Here is a 23,443-nt window from a genome sequence, read left to right as displayed (position 1 = left end):
CACACATACAATTAAACATTATGAATTTATAACAGATTTTACATGGAAAAGGACATTCAATTTTCTGAGGTAAAAATATCACAGCATGTATATTTTACATGCACTGCAGTGATGCCAACCAGAAAATCCTGCAAACCCCCCCAAAAAGGACACTTTGAACCCATATCAAAATAGGTGAATTATGAATGTTGAGTATGGGCTTGACCCTCAGAAAGCCATGAGTAAACTTAACTACAATTACAATATAGTAAACCTTCTGTAACAAAACCAAACTAACTGCTAACAACCCTACCTATGCAAAGGCAACACTGCACATATTACAACAGGCCCTAAAACACCAATACACCTTCTGTTAGGAAAATAGAACAAGCCAAGCTGTTATAGAGTCCTACACAGCAACTATATGCTAGCAGAAATACCTCACCTCAACACATATGCAGAATGCTAAAAGACCCTCGCCAAATACAGAATAAAGAGACAATAAAGTATATATAGAAACATGCAGACAAAAGCTGACCTGGAAACCACAACAAACCACACTCTGTATGAAGCACAATGGAAAAACAGAAACATCACGATTCCTCTTGAAACATCAAAAAATAAAATCAAGAAATATAAATCAATAGTAAATCCATACTAATAAAAAGAATAAATATTTCAAAACAACTGATGAATAGAACATCCATTCATTAAAAACTCATCTATAAATTTTTAAACATTTCCCAAACATCAATAAAATATTTTACAATAGCAGACACATCAAATAACACCCAGTAATTAACTAAAGATAAAAAAAATTAGGGATGTGAATCGTATTTCGGACGATTGAAAATATCGTACGATATTTTCAAAATCATCAGAAATCGGGGGCTCCCCAAAACCGATAGGAAAACCCCACGATATTGTTCGTGGGGTTCTCTTATCGTTTTGGGGGAGGGCGGGAAAAACGGCACACAAACATAATCCCTAAACCCACCCCGACCCTTTGAAACTAATCCCTTAGCTTCCCTCACCCTCCCGACCCCCCCAAAACCTTTTACAGGTACCTGGTGGTCCAGTGGGGGTCCCGGGAGCGATCTCCCGCTCTCGGGCCGTTGACTGCCACTAATAAAAATGGCGCCGATGGCCCTTTGCCCTTACCATGTGACAGGGTATCCGTGCCATTGGCCGGCCCCTGTCACATGGTAGGAGCACTGGATGGCCCGTGCCATTTTTAAAGATGGCGCCGGCCATTCAGTGCTCCCTCCATGTGACAGGGGCCGGCCAATGGCACGGATACCCTGTCACATGGTAAGGGCAAAGGGCCATCGGCGCCATTTTGATTAGTGGCAGCCGATGGCCCGAGAGTGGGAGATCGCTTCCGGGACCCCCACTGGACCATCAGGTACCTGTGAAAAGTTTTTGGCGGGGTGGAGGAAGCTAAGGGATTAGTTTTAAAAGGTCGGGGTAGGTTTTTTGTTTATTGGCTCGGGCGCAGCCGATAAAAAAAAACCGATCGGGCCAGACAAAAAAAAAATCACGATGTGAATCGGAACCGGAATCAGAACCGAATCCGGTCCCGATTCACATCTCTAAAAAAATACTCCACTCTCAATACCTGGATGCTTTTGATTCCAGTCACCATGAGATTGTTATGGATTAGTTAGGGGCAGGGATGAGGAGGAGACACACAAACTTTCTCCTCTTGCTCAGCCATAAACACTCATTCATACAAACTATAAGTCATAGTTCCTGCTCAGTGTTTCACATTTTTAGGGAGGGTCTAGTAAGTTCCTGCATAGACACCAAAAATTCTTCACATCCACTGTCCCTAACCTGATATAGAGCATTCCATATTCATTCCAGAATGGAGTTAATTTAGCCAGATATGTTATCCAGCTAACTCTAGTGATGCCATTGAGTAGATCAGAGGTGCTGAAACTGGTCCTACAGCCCCCCACCCCCCAAGTCAGTCAGATTTTCAAGATATCCCTAATGAAAATGCATGAGAAATATTTGCATGCACAGGAAGTAGTGCATGCAAATTAATCCTAAATAATACCTGATTGGCTGGGGGGGCCCATAGGACTGGTTTGAGCACCCCTGGAATAGTGTTAAATATAGCTGGACAAGTTTATCCAGCTATCTCTAAAACAGATGGTTATATTCAATAGTGCAGCTGCACCACTGAATATCCCTCCAAAGTTAGCTAGATAAGTTTGTCTGGCTAACTTTGCAATCCAATCAGTAACTGAATAGCACCTACACTATACTCAACATTTAAAACTTTGCATGGATCTGGTGCAGTTTGCCTTAAGGATTTAGTTTTTTTACTACTGCCCCAAACAGCAACTGAGATCTTCTCAAGAAGCCTTTTTAAAAGAACCTGCATTGAAGGAGTTTCTCATGCAGTGGCCAGAAAAAGAGCTTTTCAGATTGCAGCAACCATTTTAAGGAATAAGCTTCCAGCATTTATTCAAGCTGAGGCTGATTATTTATCATTCCGCAAGAAAGTGAAGGTGTTTTTATATAAGACAGCATTATAAATGGTGTCGGTTAAGATGATAGTCTGGAGTAGTTTCATGGCAGTGGAAGTAGATGCAGACATTTTGAATGGTGTATGTTATTAATTTGTTGATTGAATGAGATTTTGATATTTTGTGTTTATATTTATTGCATTGTTTTATTGTTACTTGCCTTGAGCACATATTTGTCAGGCGAGCATGAAATGTAATAAAAAAGGAAATGCAATTTCCCTTGGGATTGTTTTGTCTTCTCACTTTTTCTTTTTAATGCATCTGGATAAGAGTCTATGGATTTTATTTTGTACTCGCTGGCCTGTTCTCTCATCCCCTTGACTTGAAGCTCTTTCGTGTGCTTCACATTTGGAACCTCTGTAGGTTGCACAGCATAAACACTTCAGTCAAAAGAAATGGCGACTATAGGAACCAGTTAAGAGAATATGCAATCTTCTCTTATCTCAGGAAAAGATTTTCATCTTATTTTAAATTAGTCCTAGCACAATTGCTTCCCATGTCAAAAAGATATGTTTAGTTAATAACTCTGACATTATAGCAGCCTGAAGGAGCTGCAAGCTTGGATCCCTCAGACATGGTCTGTGACAGATAATAGAAGTCTATAAAAACAGCGCCTGCACATTTTAATTGGATACTGCCAGACTTTTCCTAGATGGAAAAAAAAATATCTTGAAACAGATTGTGAAATTTATTAAACTCCTGAAAACAATTTCTGAGTTGAACTTTAAAAAATGTGCGATACTTTAGAAGATGAGGGGCAGGGGGCCAAAACGGGGGGCGGGCCTGCACTAGCCGGCAGCGATCGCACCATCGTGGTGCGATCGCTGCTAGTTTCGCACCCAATAGCGCCACCATAGGAGGTGTAGCCATTGGGAGCTAAATAGGCAGCGAAAAGGCACTTACCTTTTCACTGTCCGCGGCGTCGGTGCAGAGTCGGCCCCGGTGACACCCCGACGACTCCTCTTCCGGGGCCGACTCCGCCCCCATCCTGGTATTGCACGCGATAAGGGACTTTTCGCGTGCGAAAGGTCCCTTATCGTGTGCGAGCGGCTTGGAAAACGAGGCCCATAGTTAGGTACCACATATCTGCCAGACTCTGAGAATGGGCTATGAACTATATTGAAATGTGGTGAGAAGACAAAAGAAAAGATACATTGGAAGAAGAATTTTCTTTGTAAAAATAAGTCACCGGGCCTTATTTAATAAAGATTTTTTTTTTCCCATAGGCACAGAATAGGGAAAGATCCTTTCTAAATGAGGCCTATTATCTTGTGCATTTGTTTAGATGTATGAATGTGTCTATCTGCCTTGGGGTAGGAGGAGGAAAAGAAAGCAGTCATAGAGGGTGATATGACCATCCTTTTTTCCCCATAGATACAGAATGGGAAAAAAAAACCTTAGTAAATCAGACCCAATATTGGAGAGAATCTTCTGTACATCTAGTCCTTAGCATTGTTAGAGATTACCAGTTGGGGGATGAGGTTGGAAATAAAATATCTAATTTTGCATTGTATTGGTGTGGATCTGCTACCTCTCTTTTTGGTTTGAATGAAATATCTTTGCCAATCCAGCTCTACATTTCTTCATCCCTCCTTAAAGTTCTCTCATAGGAATTAGGTAGCAAGATGCCAGATAAGAACCTTGATTATCAAAAGCAATTAGATTGTAGACAACTGTAGTAGTTTAACTCCCAGTAGAAAATCCAGGGATAGCCTAATCCATCAATGAAAGCTGCCCAATTAAGGCAACCTGCCTCCTGCCATAATTAATAATCAGTCAAATGCTGTCCTGCGTTGTACAGCTGTGCTCTTTCTCAATCTAAAGAACAGATGTAAAAATACAAGCATGTAAGCCCACTCTGTGCGAGTTACAAAATGCCATGCTGTCTTAAGACTTGGAACTTGACTAATAGCATATATTATTTACACTGGGCCCCCCTCTATATGATGTTTCCTACAGCAATGCTGGGACTTGGAGGGAAGCAGACAGTCCATCTGCCCTGAGTGTCATTAGGCTTACCATAAGGGCAACAGGAGAAGTGACAGGAGAGAAAAGTAGCACGGGGCCTGTGAGCCCACAGGCTCTCACAGGCCCTGCAGCAACCTCACCTCTTGCGAGAGTTTCCTTGGTAACAGGAAGCCCATGCGGGAGAAGGGGCAGGGAACAGTTACCACGGGGCCTGTGAGCATGTGCTGCCCCATAGGCCCCACCCTTATTTTCTGTGCTTAGCTGCTGCGACTTGAAGATTGTAGGCATCATGGCCCCAATGTACTGGAATAGCCAAGTGATAAGAGGAAGAGGAGAAAGAGAGAGAGAGAGAGAGAGAGAGAGAGATGCTACTGAAAAATTGGGGAAAGGTGGGGAGAGGAGGGGGGGGAGAAAGAGAGACAGGAGTGGGAAAGAGAGATGGAGAGGAATAGATACTGCCTGGTGGGGAGGGAGAGAGGGGGCTGCGAAACAGAGGATGGCAGGAAAGAAAAAAATAATGGATGCTGCTGGGCAAGGAGTGGGAATTGAGGCAATAGTGCAGGGCCGAGGGTGGGGTGGAAGAGAAAGAGGCTTTGCTTGACAGACGGGGAGAGACAGAGAGGGTGGGGGGGATGCTGTTCTGGAGCACCAACACTGAAGGAGATAGCACTATTTCAGAGCTGTGCTGATAAGTTGGGGGAACGGGAGGCGGGGAAAGGGCTTATTTCAGAATATTTGCCCTGATGCAAAAAAAAGCTGGTCTCGGCACTGTCTACAGTGACGTGCTGGGTAAAGCACTCTGGAGCTCTTTGTTAACTTAAGAGTGTCTCACCGAGTTGAGAAAAATGGGTGAGAATCCCTTGATACATCACTTGTTTTATAAATTCCAGATGTTTCTGGGATGAGGGTGAAAGGAGGTAGACTTAGGAGTAATCTAAGGAAAGATTTTTTTATAGAAAAGGTGGTGGATCCTGTGGAAATGATGGAGACAAGGACAACATTAGAATTGCATGGAACAAGCACAAAGGATCTCAGAGAGAAGAAGGGACTAGAAAGGCGAGCAGGAGATATGGATGAGCAGACTGGAAGGGCTACACGGTCTTTATCTGCCGTCATGTTCTATGTTGTCAAGAAGGAGTCATTTTCAAAAGAATTCTGTCATGAATAACAAAGTGAGAGGGGGTGCACACATGTGCACCTTGCGCGCCTCGAGCCCTAGGGGAAGCCCGATGGCTTTCCCCATTTCCTCCAAGCCCGCTCCGAAATCGGAGCGACCTTGGAGGGAACTTTTTTTTTTGTTCCCCCCCACCTTTCCCTCGCTTCCCCTATCTAACCTACCCCCCAGCCCTACCTAAATCCCCCCCCAGCTTATTTTGTTGAGTTACGCACACCGGCTGTCTGCCGGCGCGACAGGCCCCAACACAGGCCGCTGTATCGGGGCACTCGGCCACACCCCCAGACTGCCGCCACGCCCACAGACACGCCCCGGACTGCGGCCCTGCCCATGGCCCCGCCCACTCCCCGTCCATTTTTGCAAGCCCCGGGACATACGCGCGTCCCGGGGCTTGCGCGTGCCGCCGAAACTATGCAAAATAGGCTCGGCGCACGCAGGGGGGTTTTAAGGGTTACACATGTAACCCTTTTAAAATCCGCCCCTATCTGTTTCAATAAGAGAGCAACACAGGAAGAGTACAATGCTGTAAGTTTTCGATTTACAAAGAAAAGCTGTCTGCAATTACATCCTGGAGAGGTGCAGCCTCCAGCCAGTCTTCTGTTGAAGCCGCCTTGAAGGACACCGGCACATGGGACGCTCAATGCACACTAAGCATCCTTCAGGGCAGCTTCGGCTTGTGTGCTTGCAATTTGGCACAGATTAAAGCAACTGCTCCTTCTGCTTGTCAGAGAAAGAGTCATCACCATAGCAACAGTAGTCGGACGGCTCAGCTGCTCCTCGCAAGATAAAAAAGCACCTTCATTCAAGCTCCCCACAGGTTTAGGCTATCTCTGCTGCATACCTTCATTTTCCTCAGCCTTCTGCAAAAGAAACACTCCCTTCCCCACCACCACCATCATCCGCTGCATTCCCACCCCAGAGCATTGCTTCGTTTGAGAAATATATGCACAGATTGAAGGAGACAGTGAAAGGGTATACGGATTGTATCTTGCTGGGTTTGTTCACCTTGAAATTGCTGCATAGCTGCAGCAAAATTGGTAACATAAGGCAGTAACAGTTTACTTCAACCACAAGATATATTTTGCTGTCCGATGAGAATAGTAAAAACAACAATAATGCTCTGCAGTAGTGTTGCAGCCAACTGCATTTTTTTAATGATGGAGATGTTGTTTTGACTAACGATAAGCCCTTTATCGGTTTTTTTTTAGAGCATTTCTGAATCGCTTACAGATTCCGATAAATCTCACAAAGCCATGCACATTTTAACAACAATTAGATATCAGATTACAGGAACAAGATACATCCAATATATATATATAGAAAGGAAAATTAGGAGCATAAGAACATTCCGAACAAAAACACTTAAACTACAGCCCTATAGGTGACCTAGATGATGATATTGCAATTTAGTGGTCATCTGAATTCAGCCCTTCAATGTGTTACAACAGTGGAATCTCAACCACTAACCAGAAGTTAAAAAAACAAAACAAAACAACAGATTAGAGGTTACAGAAGGTCAAACCAATGCACAGCACAACCAAATATGAGTGAAAACGTCCTAGGTGGTCCAGAAGTGTTTGGGGTTTTTTTTTTATTGTGCTCAAACTGATGGAAGGCCTGGCTAAACAGTGGGAAAGCGAGGTAGCGTGCTTTATTCCATAGTTTAGGGGCCCTAGCAGCTAAAGCCTCTCTGCCTTGTGTTGGGCAGTGTAGCATCAGACAAGAGGGGAGAAGCACGAAGGGCCATTGGTGAGGGATGGCGTTCTCTAGAAGGGATGTAGGGTGTTAGAAGCTACGAGCACTACTTCAGGGCCAGTTGGTTGACATGTTTGTATGTGAAACGGAGGGCCTTGAATTTAATCCTGGCTTCCACTGGGAGCCTTATATGCTCAGACGTTTTGATTCTCATCAAAAGTCTGCTGGCAGTGTTTTGCACGAGCTGCAGCCGTTCCATGTTTTTTTGGGGAGGTTTTTTTTTTTGGTCCTTTTGCCTCGGCATCATTTCTAGAGGTTATAGCTTTTCTTTTGACACAGGAAGGTACAGATTGTCCTGGGTCCCACAGCAGGGTCCCAAGTCTTCAGTTTAGTTAGCCCTCTGCTGATACTTACAGGGCATCCTATGCTGGTCTGGGCTCCAGAAGAGGAACATCAAAACTAATGGTCAATTATTAAACAGTGAAAATATTTTTTAAACATTTTTACCCCACTAACCCTAAATCTTTGTCATAGCAGATCACAATTTTAAAAACAAAGAATACAGCTGAACACATAAAATTAAATTAAAACAAAAATATAGATTGAATAGCAGCAAATAACTCCTATTAAATTCTGTTCCTAACTAGGAATAATATCAAGAAGGAGAGAAAAAGCAAAACCGTATAGCACGCTAATCCACAATTCTTAGCGGAGTACAATATTGCATCCACAATCTATCACAGGAAAAAGACACAATAAAATAAAAGCTAAGGTAAAACAAGACACGAATAAAACCTTAACAGCCAATGTCACAATTCTGCATGTCTAGACAAGATGGATAACAAAACAATGTGCCAAACCCATCAACACCCTTTGGTAAACACAATCCATAAAACAAAAATGCCAACAAAATAGATAAAACACTGCAAACATAAAAACCAAGATAACCAAAGGCACTGAACATTATTCCTACACAGGATAGGTATCCAGGCACCAGGCATCACTGAATAAGGCCTCAACAACTTAGACTAAATAAAAGCCTAGTTAATGATGTTTGGCAAAGGCAATTGAATAAAAATAAGTTTTTAACAATTTCCTAAATTGAAGTAGATAAGACTCTGACTTAATAAACTCAGGGAGATTATTCCAATACAAGGGACTGACTACATCAAATATTCTCTTCTAGGACTCACCTGCTTAAAAATGAGGGGATTGGCTAACAAGTTCCCAGAAGAGGCATGAAGGGAGCATACAGGCTGGTACATTTTTAAAACTGAAATAAAACAGCATCTAGTCAAACCATTAATCTTATGGCATTTGTTTGGTTTGTCACATTTGTTGTCTGTGTTGCACTTATAACCCGCTTACAATTGTATTTCAAAATAGGCAGATTATAAAACTTTTTATATAAATAAATCTGACTCTCTAAGTCACTGGGAGCCAGTACAAGTTGGCCAAAGAAGGAGTGATATGGTCTCATGGAGGAGAACCAGACACAACAGCTGAATTTTGGACCAACTTTAGCGCCCTTATTATAGATTGAGAGAAACCCAAAAGTAAGGCATTACCAGTAATGACACCAGGGTGACCGTATGGAAATCAGAAGCTGAAAGAAATAACTCCAAAGATCATAGAAGACACAATTTGAAGAAGGAAATTTGAACAATAGATTTAATATGAGCATGTAAATTAAGTGAAGAGTCAAATAGAATGCCAAGATTCCAAGCTTGGCAGCTATTGGGAATCCTTTCCTCTCATTTCCATTGTCCTCTCCAACACAGACCTGCATTTTGCCCTGTTTCTCTTCCTTCCCATACCTCTAACTTTACCTCTTCCACCTTTCCAATCCAACCACATCATCCCCTTCCATTTATTACCCCTCCTACCCCTTCCGTTGCCTATCACACTTCCAACCGCGGTATGCCTCTGACTCTGACTCCAGTCCTCTACCCAGATTAGTCTTCCCTTTCTAGGTCCTTCCATTTTACAAGGCCTCCCAGTGCCATAGAAGCAACCAACACATAAGAAGGAGGCTCTGAGGTGGCAACAGTACGATGAGGCTGCAGCCCCATGCTAACATCAGCAATAAAAGAAAGCCAGCCCTGTGGCAGCAGATATCGTCTCTATCAGCAGCAGCAGCAGCACCAGCACCAGCGATAGAAGTCCCTGCTATAGAACAAGCACATGCTCCCTGTCCCCTTCCTAGCCCTTGCTTTTCTATTCTAAGCAGGAAACATAGAGGAGGAGGAGGAGCAGCAGCAGCAGCAGCAGCAGCAGCAGCAGCAGCACATACAAGGTCAGAGAGCAGGCACTATCACCTTGCTGCTCCCTTGAGGAAAGTGATGGGAGTCATTGCAGCTGCTTCCTCTATATCAGGGGAGCCTTCCTTCATCCTTGAGGGCCACAAACCACTCTGGTTTTCAGGATGTCCCCTAATGAATTATGCATGAGATATACTTGCATGCACTGCCTCAGTTGTAGGCAAATATATCTTTTACATATTCATCAGGGATGCTCCGAGACCCAGACTTGTCCTTGGCCCTCGGAGACTGGGGTTGGTCACTGTTGTACATTCCTGTCACTGCCTGTTGGATCCTGAAGAAAGCATGTGCAAAATGTATCGCATGAGGAGACTGTAAGCTGCTTACATAGCATATATTCTACTGATTTAAAAATAATTTTCATTCAGTTGAGTTTGAGTACAGCTATTTGACCAAACAGAGTACCTGGCTGTCTGCTCAATGAAAAAAAAATACAGATTTTTTTTTTTAGCCTTGAGAGAATTGATCGGCTAATGATAGAATGCAAGGAACCAGTTATTGTTCAAGAACATAAGAAAGAGGGAACCAGGTAATGCATTTTAAAAGATTAGCAGGTCTCTATGAAGGGTGGATGGTGTAAAGATGACATCTAGAATGCTGCTTTCTTTTTTTGGCATGCATTATTAACTTATAGTAATCATTCTGGTGCCTAATGAAGTTATAGAACTTAAATTGTTTTCAACATCTCAAGGTAGGGTGAGCAAAACCCCACTTGGCAATTCTCGCTCTTCTGTCAGTGGGGCATGGGACACCCATCGGCACGCTAGCCTTTCCTGCATCGCCATGTGCATCTTTTCCTTGCGCCGGTGGGGGGAACTGAGGACTCTACCGGCACTCCGGCCTTCCCTGCGCCGCAGCATGGGCCTTTTCTTGGTGCCAGCCGGGGCTGGAAGCCTCACCGGCACCTCTGCTTGCTTTCTCTGAGACCCCCCTCATGGGCCCAACTGCCGCGGCTGCTCTTCTCTGGCCCAATCAGCATTGAAGTGAGGGAATCGGCCAGAGAGGCGGGAAGGAGGAACAACTCTACGGCAGACAGGTCATCTCTGTGCCCCCCCCCCCCCCCCCCCCAAAGAGTCATCAACAAAAGCTCACAAGACAGTCAAGCCTTTGATCGTGATGCCAGCATGGACAGCTTCAGAGCTGCCAGCGTCAGCTTGGCAAACGTTCCACCGAGATGTCACAGCACAAGAGGAAGTTTCAGCAGGCCGGTCAGCCTTCAAATTTATCAGCATGGAATGGGATGGATCAAACAACCCGATGGGAGCCGTTTACGGTCGGCAAGCCATAGCATGCCCACTTCTGTTGAGGGGTTTTCTCATAGGACGACAAAAGGTATTCTGTCGATCCGTATACCTGCCCCCGTCCTATGCCTGAGGATCTGCTGGGAAGCTCAAATAGCCTCTGTAAGTGCATGGAAGCTTTGGAAACCTGGTGTGCAGTATTGACTTCTGACAGCTAAAGGAATCTGTGCTTATAAACACTACCAGATATAGCGAGGATGTCAGCTTCTTCACCGGGAACCACCTCGCACCCAAAAGGAGGAGCTGTCCACCCAGGCCTGATGCAAGCTGATTCACAGCTTGCTCCAGGACCGTGCCATCGCCAGCAAGCCTTAGGATGGGAAGGATGAGAAATGAATGTTTCCATGGTAACCCTAATTTAAATTTAAAGGATGCAATGTTGTATGGAATCTGATATGCATGACAGTTATATAACATGTCATTTTCCTAAACTGCAAATGTAATAATGTTATGATACTGATTGCTATTGTACAGTCTTTTGTAAATTTTACAAATTTTTAATTTAAAAAAAATTGTGGGTCCGATTTTCAGCCGGCAGACAGCCAGATAAGTAGGACTTATCCGGTTATCTAGCGGCCACTGAATATCCGCTTATATTCAGCAGCCACTAGATAGCTGGATAATTGACTTCTCTGGCTATGTTTTAGCTGGTCAGTTTGAGGGAGGACAATAGGCGATTCAGGGTGGCGCTACTTATGCAAACAGCGATCTTCAGCTTTAAACGGATACCTTATCCGCCTAATTTAGACCTGCTGAATATCAGGTCTAACCGTAGCCAGATAAATATTATCTGTCTAAGTAGATATTTGTCCTGGATATTTAGCAGCATAGCCATGCTGCTGAATATCCCATCTAAGTTAGCCAGATATGTCTATCTGGCTAATTTTAGATAAACGGACAACTTTTGAATATTGACACCCCCTAATTTAAGATTTTGCAGTATAAGGAGGGTGGATTGCTTTTGGGCCTCTTGTTGGTCAAGTTCAAATCTAAGGTCTGAGTTATGATTAAGGATATTCCCTTCTTGGTCTATTGACTGAGACTTAGAACCTGTTTAAGATAGCAGGGAGGGAGTTGGGTTAATTCCTGCACCACTGGCGACATGAGTCTGGAACCTTAGCCTAACCAAGTGGATTAATCCTCATTGTAAACATTTCTTTAATATGTATACAAGCGTAACCTGGGCATCTTCTCTGGTTACCAGTAAGTCCTGGGTGTTTAGCATCAGTCCACTAGCTGAAATAGGATGGACAATGGGAGGATCCTTTCAAATGCAGCTTCTCCTTCTGCGGGGTCTGGCGAGGCCAGCCCACTTGCAACTGTATATAACTGTGCCCTTGCTACAGCTTGGGAGGCAGTCCTTTGCATTGCAAACAGTGTTCAGAGGTAGAGAGGAGTTAAGTTTTTGTTATTTTACAGGCCCAGCCAGTTTAACCAAGCAAATCCTGATTGGTGGTCCTGGCCAGGGTCTGTAGGGTTTCTGCCCAACCGGTACACAACCTGTCTGGTGGGAGATTCTCTCTGAGTGCATTTTTTGGACTTTAACCTTTTAAGTGCTAGGGGCCTTGCAGGAGCCTGTTCAGCTCCTGGGCCCAGGGAACGTGAACCCTGGGTCTGGGCAGGTTAGGGAAGGCCTGGCCCCTCCCCCCATAGCCTCAGTGAGGAAGGAGGTGACAGTGACCTGCTGTAAGGAGCAATCCCGATGTTATCTTCTGTTTTGTTTTTTTTAAGAAGATTAAGAGCAACATCCAGGAGGAAATTTTGACTGCCCCTTCCTGCCTGATTTGGAGCACAGAAATTCCTGCTCCAAGGGATCCCTCCCATCAGGGATCTAAGGACTGCAGTAAGATCAAAGAAAGGCTTAATCAACCAGCTATGCGTAAAAGGCAAAGCCTAACATCTGTGGAGCTACCCATCTGGTGCTTCAGTAAACCCTGGGGAGTGAGAGAGCTTTCTCCCTCTGTGCGGAGAACAATCACCACATGGAAAGGGTGATTCTGCCCACCTGGGGAACCTATTTTCCAAGCCCTGGATGGTAGGAACTCCCTTGGCTGGCTTCAGACATTACTACACAGATTTGGGAGGACATTGTATCAAGCCATTTCATTGTGCTGCTGTGGATCAAAGGTTGTGTCATTTTCCATAAATTATCTTCAGTAAAAGAATTCTTTTGGACACTAACAGTGACTCCAGTCATTACTTGGCACCCCTGCTTACACAGTAATATTAAAGATAACATTACCAAAAGGATGTCCGAGAGAGAGAGAGAGAGAGAGAGTTGGCCACTCTGCACTGGGAACTGAGAGGACTCCTTTCATCCCCAAGTCTATTGAACCTATATCCTGGGAAGGAAGGAAAGTAGTACAGCTAGCCTGGGTTCCTGCCTCAAAGAGTACAAAGAAGTTTGCGTGGCCTAACCATACCAGACTTGTACATTAAGAAGGGGTTACACAAGGCAATGCTCCCTCTAATTTTTTTTGTGGGCTATATGCGCAAATAGGTTCTCATGCAGTATGTTAGAAGCAGTGTACAAATGTGTATGCAGTGTCTTTTGAAAAAATCATTCTCTTTTCCTTTTCTTGTGTGTGCTGTGTTTCATGACCTGTGCATGCCTTCAGCTTACAGGGAACACTGATGCAAGGTCTATCAATACGGGTGGGAGGAGGCAAGAGGAGACAGAAACTGAGCCTTTTTGGCTCTTTTGTGGGATCAAATATTTTGTTTGCCTCAGCACTCAAAACAGCTTTCACTGGCTCTGCCAATAACCATCATATAGCTGTAAAGAAGGCTTACAAATTGAAACAAATAAATATATTTTATTATTTATTTAATTACTTTGGAGGGGTGGACATTTTCCTCCTGCTTCATTGAGTTCCAGCTCAGCCACAACGGAGCCACAAGCCTTCATTTGGAAAAAAAACCCCAGAGTTTCCCTACCTCCCCCCGTTACCACCAATAATTATATTTGCCTCCCAACTCACTTAGCCCAGTCACCGCAGCGTCGATCACTGGCCAGTGGCCACACACCAAGTCTCTTTCGGGGACCCTGCAATCATAGGCCCCTAAGTCTGTCGCATAATGACTAGGATTCGTTCCCACAGCTTTGCTCTTGAACAACTATCAAATAAACTTTCTGGAATCATTCCGTGCATCTCATCGTTTTCAGAAGTTTCAAGCACTGCCATGGAACTGGAATGCAATGATTGACGTCAAGGAGTTGGTGTCTTTCCCAGGGGTCGATGACATCAGAAGGACACTGTTTCAGTTCAAGTTAAACCAAACCACTCAAACATTACAATTCAACACTTTTTTATACAAGTTGCCATGCAATAGTAGCATAATCAAACTATACAATGGTTGTTTGTTACATGCAGAGTTTAACTGCTCATCCGTGAAGGGAAGGGTTTCCATATCAAACCCATAAAATCATCATTCCTTCTGTCTTTCCATCTGTGTGTATATTTTTAACATATTTACACACACACGCACATATACACAATACCCTGCTTAATAAAACCAGGTGCTTCATAGATATTTTGGAAGCCTTATCCTTGGGATGAGATGAGGTTGTTGGGTATGTTCAGAATTTAACTAGCTGTGTGTGCTGGAGGTCACTGCAAATTCAGTCTAAAGACCCTGAATGAGGTCTGTATTCACAGAGGTTTGTCTAGGTAACTTAAATTACCCAGACAAAAATCTTGCATTGGACATTTCCCACCTCTCACCAGCTACATTTTACCTGGGTGGTAGCCATTCCAGGGTTGGGGGCTTAAGTTTTGCTGGGTAGTGCTGATATTGAGATTGGTTGGAAAAAATGTTGTCCTAAACTTACCCAGTTATGTTTTCCTGTGTAACTTTATACAAGTATTACCAGGGTGTGTCCCACTGAATTTCTCTCCTAACGTTACCAGGGTAACTTCCTGATCCCTGTGTTGCTACATATGGACCTCTATGTGATCTGTGTGTGTGTGTATGTGTGAATAGACCTCTGGAGGTTTCAGACTTAAGCACAGTAATTTCAGATCTGCAGGGAGCAACTGAAGAGTAAACATCTTTGCATGCTAGCTCCTGATTACCTCATGGAGACTCAGCATTCCAGCTCACTCTTGGGCTGACCAGCTGCTTAGCTTTTACAACTGTAAGAGCGTAGTCAACTGGAGATGTGACCCCAAAGCCAAGAGTGGACGGTGCACAAACAAGACGAGACTGGGAGGTTCTAACTGGAGCAGGGGCAGAGTGTCTTCTGCCTGAAGTGGCCATCTTTCACTCGGGTTGAGCCTTCAGGTGCTGCCAGCTGGCAGGGCTTGGACAGGAACAACATGGAAACACAAGGCACCAGCGGCATGTGGTCAGGGCCTTCAAGAGATTCCGTGAATCCCCAGCCCTTGGGGTTTTTTTTTTTGTTTTCAGCTGCTTGTCTCTGTGGAGGATGGAGGGCAGGTTATGGCCTGTAGGAACAGCACCCTGTGGCTGCTTGCAGGCTGCATGCATCCTGTCCCCTACATGTACAATGGAGAGGGAAAGGGCTGGGACTGCTGAGCCAGTAAGAAGGCAAACAGTCTGAGCTGCAGGAAGGGATTATCATGGTCACGATGATGGGGGCCAATCAGCAGCAGATGCAGGTCAGGCCCAATATGATTGCAGCATTTGCATGAGATGCAGAGCAACACAGGATGGGGCAAAAGGTGGGACCTTGCTTCGGTGAATCGATTCGAAGCAAGGTCCCGTCTTCTACCTCATGCGAAAAGCAGAGTCAGAGTGGAAGTGTGGGATGGCTGGGAGCTGTTGACTGAATCATTGAAGTTGTGCCAGTGGCCCTGTGCAGATCGGAGAGCTGGTTAGCTAGCTAGGTTGAGATTCAGTTGGAATGAAGATAAAAGTGGCTGGACTCAGATGACTAGATTCCAATATGAAATTGTACCATTTTCATGAGATGTAGAACAGCACAGCAAAAAATCAGCCTGGGACAGATTGAAGAAAATGGTACCAGTGGCAGTGTTTGAGTGTTAAAATCAGTGAGCGTATGGGAGGCCTCCCATACACTTTCAGACTTACATAGTAAGTGAGTGAGTGAGAAAGACTGCTGGGCATGTGTGTAAGGAGGCTGGGCAACAAGAGGGCTAGGGACTGGGAGGTCTGGGAGGAGGCTGGGGAGCAGACTGCTGGGACTGTGAAGTTTGGGAGAGTGGTTAAGCTTTATCTGTGACTGCCTAATGCCTATGTGTATGTGGATGACTATGTGGGTGGGTGAGAGCCTGGGTGTGTATGTGCATTCCATCGTTGAACACTTGAAGGGGTGCGACAAAGGAGCTCTGTTTCCTCCTTCGTGTGTGACAAGTGCCGACAAATGCCAGGATTTTGTTATTAATGGCCACTTATCAATGATTGTACTGCCTTTGGAGTATAACATTCCAGTGATCATGAATCAAGGTTGGTATGGTGATCTTTTTAGTCTGAAACATTCCCTTCATCAGCGGCCATCTTGTGCCCCCAAATAACTTGTGTCGATTCTAAAGTTTTACTTCCCACTGAAATCTCTCTTATTTTAATAAATGTCCAAAGTATTAAACAAAAATTTCAGATCACTTTTGATTTACTCACTGACAGGCAACCTTATTTTTTCTGTGTGACAAAGACGATGTTACTTAATTCTGATTTTGTTACTTTAAATCATATTTGCCCAACAAATGAACTTGCTTTCCCAACCAAGGATAAGAGGCAGAGGTAGTAGATTATTGTTCATTTATAAAGGACATGTGGAAACCAAAATTTGAGGATTTAAGTGGGGACTCTCCCTATGAAACTCTATTGCTTGTCACTGCTGATTTTTCAATATGTTTGACTTATTGTACTCACAAATTGTTGTCTTCAAATGTTTCACTTTTTTTTTTTTTTTTAGCAGTTATTATTCTCCAAAACTAATCTCAATAATATGATCATCTTAAGTGACTTCAATCTCTCATCTGACAGATGTCCTCCTTCTACTCACTGTGCTCTCTTTTTAGATATTCTTTCTTCTTTAGGATGGTCTCAGTACCAGGCACCATTCATCGTTTAAGCCATACACTTGACCTTATATTCATTAATGTTTCAATTAAATCACATAGCTTGGAGTCCATTTCGATTCAAAATGTGCCTTGATCAGATCACTCTCTAATCAAATTCTCCTTTTTAACTCATTCCAAGGCCAAAGGCAATTCTGTTATTGATCAACCTCAAATCCAACATGGTTTTATTGATAACACTCAGTTCGCTGATCTATTCTCATTACGCAAGGCTTCCCCACAGTCACATAATTTAGATGCTTTAATCATGTTCTGGGATGACTTTATCACTCCAATACTTGATTCAATAGCACCTTTGGAATCTATAAATTATTCCCAAAAGAAGTCCCAACCCTGGCCTACACAGGAGTTGATTTCTTTATGAAGATCACTTAGCAATAGTGAACGTCTATGGCGTAAGACCCTTCTTCTACTCTGGCCTCTAGTTTTACTTTACTTTTGAACCATTATCAAACACAAATTCTGGATGCCAAAAAGGACTTCTATTCAAAAAAGATCAGGCAAATTGGTTATAATCCCAAGACTATTTTTCAGTTGGACAAATCCCTGGACAATACTCCTAAATCCCTTGGATTTTCTTCTAATTAGTTTTCATCTGCAGAGTCTTTTTTGAAGTACTTTAGGCTGAAAATAGAGAATATAAGTTTGAGCTTTGTCAGTGTTCTACTTTGGTTCCTAAAACCTCCTGACTGCCCTGATCCTAGATGGACTACTTGCACATTCACTTCTCAAACTGAGGTCAGGAACATCATTTCTGCCATGAACAATGTCCACTGTCCACAAAACAATTGTCATGTGGCTTTATTCAAAGCATCCAAGGAAGTAGTTACTGGACTTTTGATGTCCATTGTCAATTCCTCATTGGAAAAAGGACTTCTTCCTGACAAATTGATGAAAGCAGTTGTTAAACCTCTTTAAAAAAAAAACAACAAAACATGGACTAGACTCTTCAGTTCCTAGTAATATCTCCTCTCTACCTTTCATTGCAAAGGTCATTGATAGTGCTGTCCTGAATCAGTTAACTGATTTCATAGAAGAAAACTACTAGACCCGCACCAATTTGGTTTCCGATGCACCATAGTTTCTTTGATACTTTAAAAAGAGGCCTTGACAATGGTCATCAGTATCTCCTGGTTTTTCTCGATATTTCATCCGCCTTCGATACCGTGGATCACACTATTCTTTTATATCGATTGAAAGAATGTGATATTGCTGTCAAAGTACTAGATTGGTTCTCTTATCTCACTAATCACTCTTCACAAATTTAATGTAAGAATGACCACTTGAAATGGTCGGCTATGGAAACAGGTGTTCCTCAAGGGTCCACTTTTATCAGCAGTACTCTTCAATAGCTTTACCTGTCCTCTATTGCTAAACTGATGGCTAGTCTCTGTGATGGCTATAAAATCTACATTGATGATTTGCAGTTTTTTATTTATTTTCACCCAACTTGGCATGATTCTATAGAACACTTGCAGATTTGCCTGATGCCTCTCAATATGGCAAAAACTGAGTTTTTGTGGATTAACAGAACAACCCTGTCAATCTCACATACTTCAATTTCTTTTTACAATATTTCCTTCCCTCTTTGTGATTCAATTAAAAGTTTGGGAGTATGGATTGATTTCCACCTCTCGTTTTGTCTTCAAATCAAAGCCATTAGATCTAGCATCAAGCATCTATCCTTCCTGTTATCAATTACTGTAATAGTCTGTACTTAGGTCTGCCATGTAATTCTCTTTATTGTTTACAAGTTTTAATAAATGCTTCTGCTCGTCTAATTTCAGGGCATAATTGTGGGCAGCATATTATTCTTGCACTTACTGAGTTACAATGGCTTCCGATAGAACGACGACTTGCTTATAAAGTAGGCATGACAGTTTTTAAACTGATAAACATGAATATATGTCCATGGGAAAATACACTTTTAAAAATTTATCAACCATCATGCCAACTGCAGTACTCGCAACAAGGCATGCTAGTTGGCCATCTGTTCGACTTGCTCGACTCTTGTCTACAAGGGAATCAGCCTTCTCTGATGCAGCACCCATATTATGGAACAGCCTTCCAATTGAATTAAGATTAAGCCATTACATTAAATCTTTTAGGCATTCTCTAAAATGTTTCCTCTTGCAGCAAGCCTTTAGCTAACCCTGTAACAGCATAATTTTTACAAGGTACATATCTGAATTGATTATGGTGCATGTTTAAGACAGCATTTTGTACCTGATTGCTTTTATGTAATTGTTCTTATGTTTGATAAGTTTGTCCCTGCTTTGCGTTTTGTATCTTATTTTATATGTGTCTTTTTATTATACATCGCTTAGGCCTCTGTGGTAAGCGATTAATAAATTGTTATTGAAATGAAAATGAGACATGGTTACTTGCCACAGCAGGAGGAGCTATTAAGGATTTATAAATTTTGGGAACCAAATAAAAAACTGGAATATTAAGGAGGACCTTGCAAGACTGGAAGATTGGGCATCCAAATGGCAGATGAAATTTAATGTGGACAAGTGCAAGGTGTTGCATATAGGGAAAAATAACCCTTGCTATGTTAGGTTCTATATTAGGAGCTACCACCCAGGAAAAAGATCTAGACATCATAGTGGATAATACTTTAAAATCATCGGCTTAGTGTGCTGCAGCAGTCAAAAAAAGCAAACAGAATGTTAGGAGTTATTAGAAAGGGAATAGTTAATAAAACAGAAAATGTCATAATGCCTCTATATCGCTCCATGGTGAGACCACACCTTGAATACTGTGTACAATTCTGATCGCCGCAACTCAAAAAAAGATATAGTTGCAATGGAGAAGGTACAGAGAAGGGCAACCAAAATGATAAAGGGGATGGAACAGCTCCCCTATGAGGAAAAGCTGAAGAGGTTAAGGCTGTTCAACTTGGAGAAGAGATGGCTGAGGGGGGGGGGGGGATATGATAGAGGTCTTTAAGATCATGAGAGGTCTTGAACAAGTAGATGTGAATCGGTTATTTACACTTTTGAATAATAGGACTAGGGGGCATTCCATGAAGTTAGCAAGTAGCTCATTTAAGACTAATCATAGAAAATTCTTTTTCACTCAACGCACAATAAAGCTCTGGAATTTGTTACCAGAGGATGTGATTAGTGGAGTTAGTGTAGCTGGGTTCAAAAAAGGTTTGGATAAGTTCTTGGAGGAGAAGTCCTTAATCACGTTTTCTTAGGGAATAGCCACTGCTATTAATTGCATCAGTAGCATGGGATCTTCTTAGTGTTTGGGTAATTACCAGGTTCTTGTAGCCTGGTTTGGCCTCTGTTGGAAACAGGATGCTGAGCTTGATGGTCTGACCCAGCATGGCAATTTCTTATGTTCTTAGGTTCAAATAGAAAATCTTGCTCTTTGGGCATAATATATCTCTTAGAAATGCCAACATCCAATATATGTTTGATGCATTCCTTCAGTGGTAGGGTCTATACCCTGTAGGGTCTGCACCAAGCAAGGCTTCCCTGTTGTAAGCTGTGGTGTCCAGAACTACTACACCACCACCCTTGTCAACTGGGCGTATGGTTATAATAGGATCATACTTTAACTTGTGACATACTTCCTGTTCCTGTTGCGATAAGTTGTTAATGTAGGGTAGAGGACTTTCCTACATCAGTGTCAGATCATACAGAACAAGTTATTCAAATGTGGCAATCAGGGAATCCAGGGGACCTGGAGGCATGAGTATCTGAGAAGAAGTGTGCAATATTGAGTTGTCTGATGAATTTGTAGAATTGGATGCATGTTTGAAATGAGTCATATTTGAATGTGAGCACAAAAGTTAGGCCTTTTTGGAGTAAAGACACTTCATCGGTGGATAAGTTATGAGATGAAAGATTGAAAACAAGTTGGGTGTTTACCACTGGGACAGAGTGATTCTCTTGTTGAATCTGGAATTCTGTGGTTGCTGTCCCTTTATTTGTGGGATGCGTCTCTGCTGTGGATCTCGACAATGTGTTGTCCAGGGATAAAAAAAATCAGGCAGCAATGATAAACCAGCAGAAAAATCAAACAATACTACTTGTAAAGGTTTCTTTTTATCAGTTGTACTCAGTGTCATCTTCTGAGGAATTGCTAGAGGACATATCAAATGTACATGTTTAATGAGGTGGCTGTTTTTGTTGTTCCAGGGATATATGTATCCCGGTATAATCACTCTCGCTATGATAGAATTTTCTGATCTCATTCCAGAACTTATCCATTGATTCTTTGTATTGAGTTAATTGAATGGTAAATGAATGTTCCAGAAAATGGGATTCAAGGTCCCCTAACTGTGCATTTATTTCCTTACATATATCTGCTGCTGATGAGTTAGCTATTGCGATAAGTAACATGAGATCATGGGAACACTTGCTCAAAGTGGTGTTCCACCTGACAATGAATTGGGCACTCTATATCTACAATCCACTTTCAGAATCAAAAAGTCTGATTCCTGACAAAACTGCTGAGGCAGCTGAATCAGAATAGCTGAATAAGGTAGAGTCACTACTATTTGTCCAACATACATTATTAGCTAACTAGAAATCAAAAGATATTAGCTAACAATAATGTTTAAAGTGCTCACCTATTGATAGAAGAATTCCATACATGATGAAAAAAAGGAACAATTTTAATCTCAATTCTTAAGCTTCATTACCTTGATTTTCCATCCATTCCAATTCTCGAGAATTCTATCTGCAAAATCGAGAATGCAGAGATGCTCGCATTCAGTTTCTCTGCACAAGAAGACAGGATGATCCATCCATAACTAATGGAGCTAAATTTCTGAGATGTGAGTGCACGGTTTTCAAGTGTGCTGATCATTTCCATTTGTAAATTCTGGGCTTACCTTTTTCCGTAGACACAGAATGAGAAACACCATTTTCATATTTGGAGCTGCTGTGTCAGTAAACTGGCTGGGTGGATTCAATGCTTTATGGGAGCTTAACGACAGGACGGTAGCAAGGTTATCACTCACAAGTTTCAAACTTCTGTTAATTCAGCCAGGTTTCTACATTATACTAGCTGAAAAATAGATGCTGTGTACTTTTCTGTGAAGGACTCTCTCTCTCTTATTCAGAGTTTCTCTAGTTTTGAACCTTTGGCGAAACCTCTAATGAAGAAGAATCTAAGTCAAGAGGTTCCTAGGTGCAACTGTAGATTTCATTTTATTTTAATTACTAGACTTGTCAGTGGATACTAAATATCCCTTCACCCTCCCTTCTCCCCTAATAGAAATAAAAGAGTGTTCTCAGTTCTCAAGGACTGCCTTTTGTTCAGAAAAAATGAAACCAGGCACAAAAAGGATAAACAACAGGGGATCACAAGGTTTCAGAAGAAAATGTAAAATCAAGCATTTATTCAAATTTTCAGCATAAGAATGCCTGGAAGGCATAGCTTATACTAACAGGGTAGCCTAAAGAACATATTTATTTCAAGTTTTATTGTTATACTGTACTCTGCTGAGAACTTGATTATGAAGTGGTGGAATATGCAGTAATTACAGTTTAAATAAATAAACGAACAGGAAATAAGCACAGGGAATGAGAATATTTTACAACATAAACCTCACCATAGGCAGTTTTAATTTGCTGATTATACCTTGTCTGGATTGTAAAGTTAGCCAGCTAAAATCTGGAGGGATATTCTGTGGTGCAGCTGCACTATTGAATATAGTTGGCTATCTTTAAGATAACCAGCTACGTTTATCTGGCTAACTTTAGGACAGTATTATGGCACAACTAGAGTTAGGTGGATATGTTATGTGGCTAATTCCTCCCAGAAATGCCCCAGAACTCTTCTATGTTATCCAGCTAAATTTTAGCTGTATAAATCCCTAAAATATTCAAAAGTTGGCTTTTAGCCAGATAAGTTGTGAATTGCCTTTGAATATGGACCTCAAATGTGACTTGATCCAGATAACTTGACAATACTCTGCTAAATCTAAATGTCCTGAAAGTAGTAGTAGTTTCAATCTGCTGCAACCAGAACCGGATCCTTCTGCTGCATCCCCCTGCTAACCATTTTTCAGCCAAATCTTCTCACAAGATCCACAGTTTTGTGCAGTTTTCCAGCTGCTCTGGGCGATGGTTCTCCACTCATAGTGATGCTACCACCATACTGTATAATCCCAGTTGCAGAAACATGGCAAAAAGCAAGTGTCAAAAACAAAAACCTGACACTCATCCACTAGTAAATATTGCACGATCACACCATGGATAGAAATCACATTTATCCCTTCACCCACCAGTTGTGAAAAACAACTTGATGAAAACACATTCCTGCTTTCACTGTTATGTACTGTCCTTACTGCCACTGCAAATAGTGTTTCTATGCTACCTTGGACTAACTGCTAGTGATCCGGAATGGAGCACTGGAATTAAATACAAATATAAAGTAG

At 42.4% G+C, this 23,443-nt stretch overlaps 2 protein-coding genes across 9 annotated transcripts in view; one reads left to right on the top strand and one right to left on the bottom strand.

Moving 5' to 3' along the window:
* SERGEF (secretion regulating guanine nucleotide exchange factor) overlaps nucleotides 1-23,443 on the top strand; it is a 656,301-nt gene that overhangs the window by 380,286 nt on the left and 252,572 nt on the right. Inside the window, exon 12 of one of the 5 annotated variants that reach the window (XM_029582876.1) lies at nucleotides 8,540-8,621. The exons of 3 other annotated variants lie outside the window; for them this stretch is intronic. In XM_029582876.1, the coding sequence (XP_029438736.1) occupies nucleotides 8,540-8,595 (56 nt within the window). In that variant the 3' untranslated portion in view covers nucleotides 8,596-8,621. Of the gene's footprint in view, nucleotides 1-8,539; nucleotides 8,622-23,443 lie in introns of those variants that run through there. One more of the 5 variants, XM_029582879.1, reaches the window with a different exon arrangement.
* KCNC1 (potassium voltage-gated channel subfamily C member 1) overlaps nucleotides 1-23,443 on the bottom strand; it is a 194,148-nt gene that overhangs the window by 149,917 nt on the left and 20,788 nt on the right. The gene's annotated exons all lie outside the window — the stretch shown is intronic.

The sequence above is a fragment of the Rhinatrema bivittatum genome, chromosome 17 (assembly GCF_901001135.1).
Source record: "Rhinatrema bivittatum chromosome 17, aRhiBiv1.1, whole genome shotgun sequence".
Taxonomy (NCBI): domain Eukaryota; kingdom Metazoa; phylum Chordata; class Amphibia; order Gymnophiona; family Rhinatrematidae; genus Rhinatrema; species Rhinatrema bivittatum.
This window is presented reverse-complemented; position numbering and strand designations above follow the sequence as displayed.